The following is a 12,196-nucleotide window of genomic DNA, read 5'->3' on the forward strand; positions in this document are numbered from 1 at the left end:
AGGAAAAAATTGGATGTACCATCACTACCACCACAGATAGATAGATAATGTAGATATGTAGGGCCATTATGAAATGTCTTTGTTCTTTCCTGCCATGATGATTCCATAAAGTAGGGACTGTGCAAAGTGTTGTGAGGCAATTCCTGACTGGGTTAGGTTACTGGCGGCACTGAGGTCTGCTATCTGCACTGGATATTTATACTCTTCTAAGGCCCAGTATGTCGTAAGGGGACGACAGAGGACGAGATGGTTGGACAGTGTTCTCGAAGCTACAAACATGAGTCTGACCAAACTGCGGGAGGCAGTGGAAGACAGGAGTGCCTGGCGTGCTCTGGTCCATGGGGTCACGAAGAGTCGGACACGACTAAACGACTAAACAACAACAACAACAAGGCCCAGTATGTGATTTGGATCTACAAAGTCCTTAATGTATGAAAGTCAACAGTGTTTAGGGACCGTCTCCTTCACGACCTGCAAAATCAAAAAGTTTTTGAGTTTTCCACATGTTTGTAAAATTAGGAAAGTTCCACAACTATGGAGCAGCCAGTGAGAAGTAATATGACTCAAATAATAATAAAAAAGGCTTCAGCCTATCTTTGCCAAACAGTGTTTTGTATGTTCTTATTACCTACCATTTTACAATGAGTATCCACTTCTTAGGGTTTTCATCTTGTTTTTTTAATGTATTTGTTGCACTGGTGTTTTTAGATTTATTATTTTATGTGTAAATCACCTTAGAGACAGTGGTTTAGAAGGCAATTAATAAATTAAGTGTAATAATAACAATAATATTCAGCACTTGCTCCTGAGTCTTCCATATAAGCTAAACAAATGAATAATATGGTCTGGATATGAATGAAAATGAATTCATTAAAAGTTACTTCCTACAAATCAGAGTCTGTCTGTATGAATAATTCATACGTCCTGAAAAATCCAATAATATGAGTGAAGAGGTCTTTGTTTTGACACTATGGGTTGAGGCTAGGAAACCCGGGAGAACATGTTTCAGTATATACACCGATACCCCACAACTGCAGTATTGTACTCACAATCAGGTGACCCTGTGTGTGCGTGCAGGTTTCTTGCTGAATGTGATGAATGGATGAGAGCTGGGCTCAAAGATGGGACAGTTTCAAAGTTCAGGCAGGGAAGGCCTGACTTGGCACTGTATGCACCCGTCTGCGTAATCTCATTCTCCTCAGGCTCTTTCTGTTTTTCAGCTGTCTTGGGTTTCTTCCTGAAAACAAACAAAGAGACCTTTGAAGGAACTTGTTGCATATGCAGGAAATATGCATTTTTAGAATTGTTAAGAGAAAGCTCTTTTTTGTGGCTAACTTAAAGGGAGGAATCCTCTTCTGAATACTTCTTATTTGGAAAGGTGCCAGTTCTCGTATTTACTCAGATACAGTGATCAATGTATCATATTAAAAACATGCCATTCAAAAACATGCAATAGTATTTTTGAGGAGTTCACAGAAGGACAAACCTGCACCACTGGTTTAGGTTATTCAGATACTACTGAAAGCCAGTGGCTAAAAACTAACATCCTATTATTATTATTATTATTATTAATCACAGCATGGCAATAGCCATAATAGTTATTATTACCAACCAAAATGTCTCAAAATAGTGAGCATGATTTTATGTATGCCAGAAATCTTCATTAAACTGATCACACCTAGACGAAGATGTATAGGAGCAAAAACCACATGTTGCAATACAGTGGTACCTCGGGTTACATATGCTTCAGGTTACATACTGTCAGAGCCGCCCGAGGTCCCAGCTCACAAAGGACCAACGCTGCTTCGTTGTTAAGTACAAAAGTCTTTATTGAAGTTCAGTTTCACTTCCAGAGCCACAGCGCGCAGCTCTACGTCTCAACTGTCAGACCGCTGATGCTCCGTCTGAGTCTCCTCCCCCCAGACACCAATTTAAGACTCTCGCCTTACTCCACCTCTTCCTCTGTTCCTTCCGCCTCTGGTTCCGCCTGTCCGTTGGGGTCTCGCCCTTTCTAGACTCTTCTGACGCTGAATCCCCTGAGCCTTCCCCCTCCCTCCGGCGGGCTTTAGGAGCTGGTTCCCCATCCGGGTCTCCTGCTGTCCCCCGCACCTGTACATTTGAACTTGGCGCGCGCGCCCAGCCGGTAACTTTTCTCCTGACCGTTTCACTGCTGCTGTCACTGCTTCCCCCTCTGGGGGGGGCTAGCTGCAACTGACCTCCCCTCCTTTGGAGGCGTGGTCAGCCCTGACTCACTTTCTCTCCCCGCTGGAGGAGACGCTGGCCCTGACACATGTGACTCTTCCCCCCCACTACGCTCTGGTGGGGAAACTGGTCCTGATCCCCCACTGCTGCTTTGGGGTTCCCCTCTGGCTCCTTGTTTCTGGTGCGTCCCCCCGGGACCCCCCTTGCCCTGACCATCGGCGCCCCCTTCTGGGAATCTTCTGATTCGCTGGAGAAGCTCATGGAATCTCTTGGGCCACTGTCATACTCCCCTACGCTGCCCTCGGATTCTTCCCCTTCGCTCTCCATTTCCTCTCTCCCCAGTGCTCCTGCTCCTGAGCCCCTGACACATACGCTTCAGGTTACAGATTCCGCTAACCCAGAAATAGTGCTTCAGGTTAAGAAATTTGCTTCAGGATGAGAACAGAAATCGTGCTCCGGCAGTGTGGCAGCAGCAGGAGGCCCCATTAGCTAAAGTGGTGCTTCAGGTTAAGAACAGTTTCAGGTTAAGTATGGACCTCCGGAACAAATTAAGTACTTAACCCAAGGTACCACCGTATAGGCAACAAACATGTAGTTTAGTTATTTTTACTACTGCAGAGCAGTGTTGGGGGAAATATGGCCCTGGGCGTGAAGGGAGTTGGAGTCAAATAACATTGGGAGGGCAACAGGTTCCCCACCACAGTTAGAGCTCATTGCAATGTCATACATGCATCCTATCATTTCTCAAATGGCAAAAACTTTGCCAAAGATGCAGTCAAGGCCATCACTGAGCTTCTTGGTTAGAATTCAGATTTAGATTACCTTCCATTCTCTTTGAATTTTGGATAAAATTATTTCCCTTCAAGTGATTTCTAAAGTGTAGCATAATTCTTTATATTTTTAAAAAATAAATTATGCTGAAGCAGAAGGTGCTTGATACCAAGATCAACCAGTAAAATGGCATCTCTGCTTTATGTTTCACTCTCAGGTCTGCTCATGGGACACTCTGAAACCTGCTCAGAGAACTTGCTAGTCCCTGCCTTTCTTGAAGCTGCTAAGAAAAAAACCCCACTTGCTTCCACTCAGGAACTGGCCAAGCTGGGAATTCAAATGGGCCATAAAAGGTGAAATAGTCAACAGCAGCTAATCCAGGAGAAAATAGAGGAAGTATGGACCCAGAGTATAAAGGCACAGTGGTGTAAAGGATGAAAGATTCTTGCACCTTTAATAGTTGCATAAAAGGAAGAATATTAGCAGGTGCAGTTTTTCTCACTCCTACATAAGTGGTGCCTGCCAAAGGTTCCACTTCACACAATTTTGAAAAGCACAGAAGCTCTATCTCCTATTGCATATGATATTGCAAATTGCAAAGCCATTGCACATTGGTGGAATAAAAAATGCTAGTTCATACTACAGAGTGGTACATGAAATAGGGGTTTGAAGCCAATCCTCTGTCCAGGTGCTAAAATTGCTTCTTATTGCACACTATTTGCCATGCTTATGTAAGGAAGCAGACATAGAGAGCCCAAGTAGTTTCCATGGTAATCCACATAGTATGATGCTACACTTGAGAACTGGGATGAAGAAGGTTATTCCAGTACAGCACAATATAACCTTGTATTTTAGTGGTCTGCATTGATGTATTTCCAATGCAATCAATTAAAACAACACTCCTTTCAAGATATATGACTATATTTTAAAAACAGACACGATAAAGAACATTCTTACTAATAAATATGAAATATATAGTCAATAGGAGCTTTGCCAATTAATTCAGTGGGTTGTTCATTGCACTGATAATTCTTTAAGGAAAAATGGACAATTTTTTCCCTACAAACTCCACATTTACATTAGTGGAAATATGATACTGTACCATTCTCTCATTACAGTGGTACCTCGGGTTACATATGCTTCAGGTTACATACGCTTCAGGTTACAGACTCCGCTAACCCAGAAATATTACCTCAGGTTAAGAACTTTGCTTCATGATGAGAACAGAAATCGTGCTCCGGCAGCACAGCGGCAGCAAGAGGCCCCATTAGCCAAAGTGGTGCTTCAGGTTAAGAACAGTTTCAGGTTAAGAACGGACCTCCGGAATGAATGAAGTACTTAACCTGAGGTACCACTGTATTATTTTTTTTAACATCAGAGTAAATACCACTGCTAGAATTGTACTTCATTAACAATTGGTGCAACAGCGTGGTTCTTACAACTGCTATCCACCAATAACAGCTTGGAGGGAAAAATATTATGCGTATTCTATTACTATAATCAATCTAATTAGTCCAAAGCAATTACTGCTACTACTATTATTAACTGATTGCACCTCTGAAGAACAGTTCATATTATCTTTGTTCTGCAGTAGGAAACAAAGCCAGCTGGACACTATGGGTTGGTTCAGACCTAATGGGAAAGCATGGCTTCCCTGCTATGCGAACAAGCCTACATGAACCTCAAGTTTGCACACTTCTCTCTCCCCTCTCCTTGTGTGACCGCAAAGAGGAGATTTGAATTTTAAGCTCCCATTTCTAAACACACCACAGCTTCCTCTTATGTCTGAACTCACTTCAGCTTGTTTAAACTGTGGTTTCTGAACTGCCTGGATATGAAACTATGGTTTTTTCCTGGCTTGTTTCAAGAAACCACGGCTCCCTTAGTTGAGATTGTTACGCAGCACACTTTTGAGGTGAATCTGTGAGCATGGGAAAGGTGACCATCAGTTTATTTATTTATTGCTTTGACACTAGTACATTTTTGATTACCACCACTAGGTCATTGGAGCAAGCGGAATGGAGTGAATTTTAATAACATATTTTCACAGATGCGATGGTGAATGTGGCTTGCTTAAAAGTGAACATTAGGGACCGAAATAAGTTGGTGCCTACTGATTTGAAATTGGTGTGGCATCCACTTTAATTTAGAGAAATAGGCAGCTGTGGTCACACTTATTTTAGTCAGTAACAGTTTTCATGAAGACAATATTTAGGTTGAAAAATGGCTGTCATAATCATTTAGGGAATATAGATTCTTTGAACTTATTAGCTAAACGGGACAGACGTTTATTATCAATATATTCTTAGGGTAGTAAATAATAATAATAATAATTAATAGTAACTTTTCAAGACTGAGGATGCAAACAAAAAACCCCTTTGTGTTGGCCTGTAAAAAAAAAAACAACTTTCTGAATAAATCTGTGGAACTTAGCAGGTGAATACTCAGTGTTTAATTTCTTGGGCACGGGTACATCTTACCAGTTTGTGTGCTTCCTTAAGAAATAAAGCACCAGCTGTTTTCACTGTTGAATAGTTATTGATTTTCATATGAAGCCCCAGCCACACCTGCTGCTCCACCCCCAACAGAAGTGGGTCATCTAGCTAGGGTCACTTTAAGAAAGTCCCCGTGCTTCTAACGGAAGTGACAAGACTGATTTAAAGCACTTTGTTGCAGAAATCAGGAACTGAAAAGGGAAGCAGGAGAAGTCTTTAAAAACCTTTATGAGTCTTCTCCTTTAAGATCAGAACAAGATTGAGTACTTAAAAGGTAAGGGGAAGTCTACACTAGCCATACCGGCTTGGATTGATGGAATCTAACACCAGCAGGAGGGCCAAATGTTCCTCACTGCCAAGTAGCCTGGTGGAGAAGGAATGAATCCCTCCATCCATTATCCGCCAGCATGCTTAGTTTCCCATGGACCTTTTTTTCCTCAGCAGCTGCTCAGATATACAATGGGTTTGTGGAAAAGGGATGGAACAATTTATCCCTACTCAGTCAAGTTTGCCTTTCTCAGTGTTGAGCATGGAAACCAGCAAGCAGGCAGAGACAGCAATCCACCCCTTTTCCACCAATGCACACGTTCAGTAATTCCACGAACTCTTGGTGGAATTGCTTGTCACCTATGGCACCCAGGCAAGTATTCAAATAAATGTGTGACGAAAGTGTTCCCCACTTCCTGTGCCATTTTGAAGTTGTTAAACATGCCATGTTAGCACGTTTTGTTTTAAAATCTGTTCTGTTCAGAGTTGTGCCCTATCTTACCTTTTAGCACTGGGGTTCACATGTCCCAAAGTATCAGGAAAACTGCCACACCATCTTTCTTTCCTGCTGTAAGTTTATCCCTATCCCTATCTGTAAAGTGGGGTTGAAGATAAAATGCTCTGGATAAATGTTGATACTGCTTTAGCAGATATAAAAGCAAATTCTTTTATGTTTGCTTGGAAAGATCCGGAAAGTTTTAAGAGGACTATGGATAAGGCATCTTTTGAGGATGGGAACACGGAAGTAAAAATCAGAAATACAATGCCATATGATGGAAGGGTAGGTTTCAAAGACAAACGTTTCTGTGAAAACTAGTACTTTGTGCTTCCTGCACAGGATCAGGTTGTAGAAGAGATTAAAAGCAGAAAAGATACAGACTTGAGTTGGAATGATAAAAACAAGAAAATGAACTCAACAATAATGTTCAGTTTTAACGAAATGATGAAAAAACCCACAATTTTCCAAGGGCAGAGAAAATAACAAACAACAATAAATGCTGGATAACAGAATATTTAAAAACATGGGTCCAGCTCATTTTTTCTTTTGATTTACAGGGTTGAACTGTTTTTCTTCAACAGCTAACACAAAATAATTTGACCAGAAATGTTAAGGGGTGAGAAACACACACTGGTAATTGTGGAGAGATGGTGAAAGGAGGTAGACCTATGAAACTAGTAGATATTTGGGTTGTCTGCATATAAGAACATAAAACAAGCTTGCTGGGTCAGGCCAATGGCCATTGAGTCCAGCATCCTGTTCCCACAGTGACTGACCAGACGCTGGTAGGAATCCTGCAAACTGCACAACAGCATTCTGTCTGCCTGTGATTCCCAACAACTGGTATTCACAGCATTATGCCTCTGACAGTGACTGCAAAACATAGCCATTGTGGCTAGTAGCTGTTGATAGCCTTGTCCTCCACAAATTTGTCTACTCCTCTTTTAAAGCCATCACAGCCTCCCATGGGAGCAAGTTCCATAGTTTAAGCGCTGTGTGAAGAAGTAAATAGCTAACACACATATGCACAAATATCACGAGATATTTATTAGTGAAGTTACATAAAATTCAAATATGAGGGAATCTGGAATGAAAACCTTCATACAAAATCTGGAGTGCAAGGAGAAAAAATTTATAATCGGGAAAAGCACAGATTCATTAAAAACAAAGCCATTTATCTTAGAAAGCGATTCTATTTTCTGCTTCCCCTTTCCCCTCATAAAAAGTTTTCTCCCACAAAAGTGTGAGAAAAACAATTTTGTACTGTAAAGGATTCAGAAATGAAGAAATATTCAGGAAAGCACCTTATCGCACAATAGGGAGCAAAGCCACTTTTCTATTAATCAAGAACATTGTCTCTGGTTATATAAAGAAATTATATAAGCCTGGTATGTTTGAGAGAGCACAGCATGTGAAAGTTCTTGTGAAACCTCGGTGGTTGCCAATTGCAGCAGTAAGCCTTCAGAGGGCAGCAGAGGACCAGCTAGCGCAAGGCTACATTACAAACAGAGAGAACTTCCTTTAGAATCTTCCTCCTGGTCACCCTGCCAGAGGTTAGTCTGCTAAGCTCCCTTAAAAAAAATTAAAAAATGAATCTTTGCCCTAAGTGTTAAAATTATACAGCCCAATGAAGCTTCTGCTCAGCCGGAAAATGAAAGCTCAAGTAAAGCAAATTGGCAGAGCAAATAAATATTCCCTTCTTCTCCTTTCCTTTAAAAGCCATGGTAAAGAAAAGAGAAGGGACTGGGTAAACAGATGGAGTAAATAAGCATGTTGCTTGACTACATCAAAAGAAAACCTTGCATCCACACAGCCAAGAGGAATACCGGGTAAACACTGAGGTTCTTCATGCCAATATTACCTGCAAACTGCAGTCACCAAGGCTTTGGTGTGTGTGTTAAAAAAGATTACTGCCCTAGTATTGTGCATTGTTTTAATGTTTTTATCATATTGTATTGCATTATGAACATTGTAAATCACTTTGAGGCTTTTTTTTTTAAAAAAGAATAAATTACTATACAAGTCACTCACTCACTCAAATCCTGTTACTTTGAGTCTAAAACGTATTTCTAGCTAGAAGGTGGGATGCAAGTATAACAAAACAAAACAAAACAAAACAAAAAACAAAACAAAAAGCTTGTGTTACCTTGAAGACTGAGGGTGGCATTCAAGGTAGCACTACATGGAATATGCACATGGGGAACAAGGTCTGCTTACGCAGTGGGACTTTCGCCCCTTTCCTCCTCCTGTGTGCCCTCCAGCATGGAGATCTGGGGGTCTCGCCAACACTCCACGTCAGATTAAGGGGAGCAGGGGAATCCCTTTGTGCAAATGGACTTCATTCTACACACACAATAACTTAGTTGAATCCTGTCCTAACATGTTTATTGCAACGTCAATCTTGGTAGACTAAAAAAGGTAGAGGTAAAGGACCCCTGAAGTTAAGTCCAGTCGCAGATGACTCTGGGGTTGCGGCGCTCATCTCGCTTTACTGGCCGAGGGAGCCGGTGTTTGTCCGTAGACAGTTTTTCCGGGTCATGTGGCCAGCATGACTAAGCCGCTTCTGGCACAACAGAACACCGAAACCAGAGCAGGGCACGGAAACACCGTTTACCTTCCTGCCAGAGCAGTACCTATTTATCTGCTTGCACTTTTGGGTGTACTTTCGAACTGCTAGGTTGGCAGGAGCAGGGACCGAGCATCAGGAGCTCACCCAATTGCAGGGATTCAAACCGCCAACCTTCTGATCGGCAAGCCCAAGAGGCTCAGTGGTTTAGACCACAGCGCCACCACTTAATCACATTGAATGAAGGCTATGCCAAGTTAAGTGCTACAAGACTTTAGCCTGCTTTGCTGCCACAGGCTAATGCAACGTCTGTTCTCTACTGCCAACTACCTATGCTCTGGAATTTGTCAGTAAACAAGGTCCTACATGTTACTCTGATGGAAATTTACGTGCACTGGCTTAGTTTTCATTGGAGGGGTGCATGATATTATTTCCCCAAACCCTGAGCACCTACCCTACACCCTGCCTTGTCATGTATCTTGGCTGGATTTGACCCCATTCTAAAGTCTGAGTCCTATGATATGTTTGGTTATGGGAACTTGAAGAATTTTCCAATTTTCAATATGAACTGAACTGAGCTGAACTGATCTGAACCTCCTGGACTAATGTGTTGCTTGGAATTTAGCTATCATTTGGATTTAGCTCTTCTCTAAATGTTGTGATGTAGTTCTTCGCTACCCCGGCAGTTTCACCTGCCTTGTGGAACATCCTCCCATCAGATGTCAAGGAGAGAAACATCTGACTAGGAATATCTGAGTATTCCAGATACCAGTATTGGGCAGTTTTCTCTGCATTTTTTTTTTAAAAAAAACATTATCTTATTATTCTTTGTACACCACTTTCAGTAGCCTTTTACCCGTTTATAGGTACACACTTCAAATATTTGTAAAAATTGTTCTTAAATTTGCTAATCATCATTTAACCAAACAGTATATATTTAGCACTTTGAAATATTCCTAGTTAAAACAATCTGTTGAGCTTTTCCTCAGTTGCTGTTGCTCTTCTTACAAAATCCCATAAAATGTCAATAGTTTTCAATTAAAAATGATGCCTTCTGTTTTTTTATGCTTCTTCTATATATGTACCATATTCTCTTACAACTAATCAAGGATTGCAGTGAGTTGTGGTTTAGTTGGCATATGTTTCAGAGAGAGAAAGGAGCACATTTTGGGGCATTGTCAACTCCATGCTTTTAAATGTTCCATTATCTCCGTTTTTATTGAAGATTTTTGTTTTTAACTATCACCCTATACTCATTTTCAAGCATTATGACAGGGTTGCACTTTGTGATTCCAAACAAGGAAAGGCACAAAACTTAGTACTTGAAATAGAATTCACCATCCTGTAAATCTTCCTCAACAAAAGGATAATTTTATAGCCCAGAGTTTCTCAACTTTTAAAAACTCACACCTCCTTTCAGCCAACATAAAAATCCCATACCTCCTTCAAACCTGACTTCCCTAACAATGTTATTGAAATATTGTGACTTAATTTTTATTATAATATTTTACATACATTGTACATATTTTTTGGAAACACACCCCTCATGAAATATTTATATGCCCCCCCTGGGGGGGGTGCCTCACCAGTTGAAAAACACTGTTCTAGTCCTTATGGCTGTAACATGTTGATAATGTTTGGTAATAGCCCCAAAGCCAGAGGGTAGCAGGATCTACAAGGCCAAGAGGCCAACCTTTAGTACCCAAAACAGTTCCTTGCTGCTTCCTATGACTAGCAGTATTGGAATGAATTATGCTAAATCAGCAAATATTGCAAATCTGCTTCATTTGATATATAATATATTGGCAGAAAATGTGTATGTGTGTGTGTGTGTGTGTTCAGTTCAGAATTCAGACAACCCTGATGACTTCCCTCCTTAGTGGGTGATGTTGGGTTACTTTTCTCTAAATATATAACCATATAGTGCTAACAAAAATTAAAGCATCCGACTCTGGTTTCCAACAGACATGCAAATTTTATTTGATCAGCTGCTAAAATATCCCATCTGTCTGATACAACATGAATGTGTTTTTAAAATGTGCTTCTAAAACAAAGACTTGATTCTGAACATGGATCAGAATGTTTACTCCTGGACATTCTTAACAGCTTGACACTATATAGTGTAAATTCTGAATTTACTTTTGAAGATTAGATAAAGTCTGACTCTGAACTTCCGCTGAGCAGAAATTAATGGGTAAGTCAAGCCAAGTATTGCAGCTCCATTTTGACATACATTCCCAATTATTTCAAAATGTAACCCTTCATAGATGAGAGAAAAGACAACTCTGACTGTGAGTTCCCTCCAGATAGGTAATACTTAACTCAGAGACACCACAAACTCAGCAAAGACCAGACACTTCTCCATGGCAACCTGACCAAACAAGTATAAAGATCAAGCCTGAACAGGGACCAAAGAGTTGTTCAGACTAGCATCTTATAACTACTGTAGGAATCAAGCTCTTTTGACGGCGGCAGAAAAATTAAGGGAAGCCAGGCAAAAAGGACTTTCAGTCAGTACATTAAAGCAGCGATTCATAGTATGCAAACCACTGCTGGTATGCACTTTGACCGCACATAAAACAATAGAGGAAAATACCAGAGGCCATTTCTGGGTCAAACAGGGACAAATGATGAATTAGAACTCCATGCTTTCTCCACCCTGATGTGGCATGGAGGTGAAGGGGAGGGGGAATTGTTGCCAGGTAATAGGTAGGCATTGCTATGCTTGTACATGTTCCATGTCTCTGAGGCTTTTAGCAATCAAGTGGAGACGCTATTATTCAGAACAGATATAAATCCCCCTTCCCTTCATCCCATACAATTACACTGGTGTTTTAAATCAGAAGCCTCCCAAGCATTCTCCTATGTGGCATTGCTGAAAAAATGTAGTGGTCCACAAGGAACAAGCAAACTGGAAACGTTCTGAATAAAAGAAAGTTTAAGTAGCAGTGTATTTGAGGAAAAGGCAAGGAGATCTTTTCAGTATCATATGAAATGAAGTGTAAATCAAGAGTATAGAGGTCCAAAACACTAGAACTCGTGGACATCCAATGAAGTTGAATGTTAGAAGATTCAGAAGAGATTTTTTTAAAAAAGTACTTCTTCACATAGCACATAATTAAATTATGGAACTCGCTCCAACAGAAGGCAGTGATGGCAAGCACCTTGGATGGCTTTAAAAGAGGACTGGACATAGAGGAGGCAGCTATCAATGGCTACTAGCCATGATGGCTATACTCTGCTTCCACAGTAGTAGTAGTAGTAGTAATAGTAATAATAATAATAATTTATTTATACCCCGCCCATCTACCTGGGTTTCCCCAGCCACTCTGGGTGGCTTCTAATAGAACACAAAAAACAGAATAAAACTTCAAACATTAAAATCTTCCCTAAGGG

The 12,196-nt window shown here is 40.8% G+C and overlaps 1 protein-coding gene and 1 long non-coding RNA gene across 49 annotated transcripts in view; one reads left to right on the top strand and one right to left on the bottom strand.

Annotated features, from left to right (window-relative positions):
• ZBTB20 (zinc finger and BTB domain containing 20) overlaps positions 1-12,196 on the bottom strand; it is a 513,065-nt gene that overhangs the window by 44,820 nt on the left and 456,049 nt on the right. For all 48 annotated transcript variants that reach the window (XR_014546995.1, XR_014546996.1, XM_083609064.1 and 45 more), the window contains one exon: positions 1,050-1,237. Coding sequence is in view for 46 of the 48 variants with exons in the window: in XM_083609064.1 (XP_083465190.1) it covers positions 1,050-1,237 (188 nt within the window). In the remaining 2 variants the exon portion in view is untranslated. The remainder of the gene's footprint in view (positions 1-1,049; positions 1,238-12,196) is intronic.
• The window catches only part of LOC310760645, a 48,209-nt gene continuing 46,941 nt past the window's right edge, over positions 10,929-12,196 (top strand). The window contains exon 1 of the long non-coding RNA XR_014547096.1: positions 10,929-10,994. This is a non-coding gene — a long non-coding RNA (uncharacterized lncRNA). The remainder of the gene's footprint in view (positions 10,995-12,196) is intronic.

Source organism: Podarcis filfolensis (assembly GCF_964270895.1).
Source record: "Podarcis filfolensis genome assembly, chromosome: 4".
Taxonomy (NCBI): domain Eukaryota; kingdom Metazoa; phylum Chordata; class Lepidosauria; order Squamata; family Lacertidae; genus Podarcis; species Podarcis filfolensis.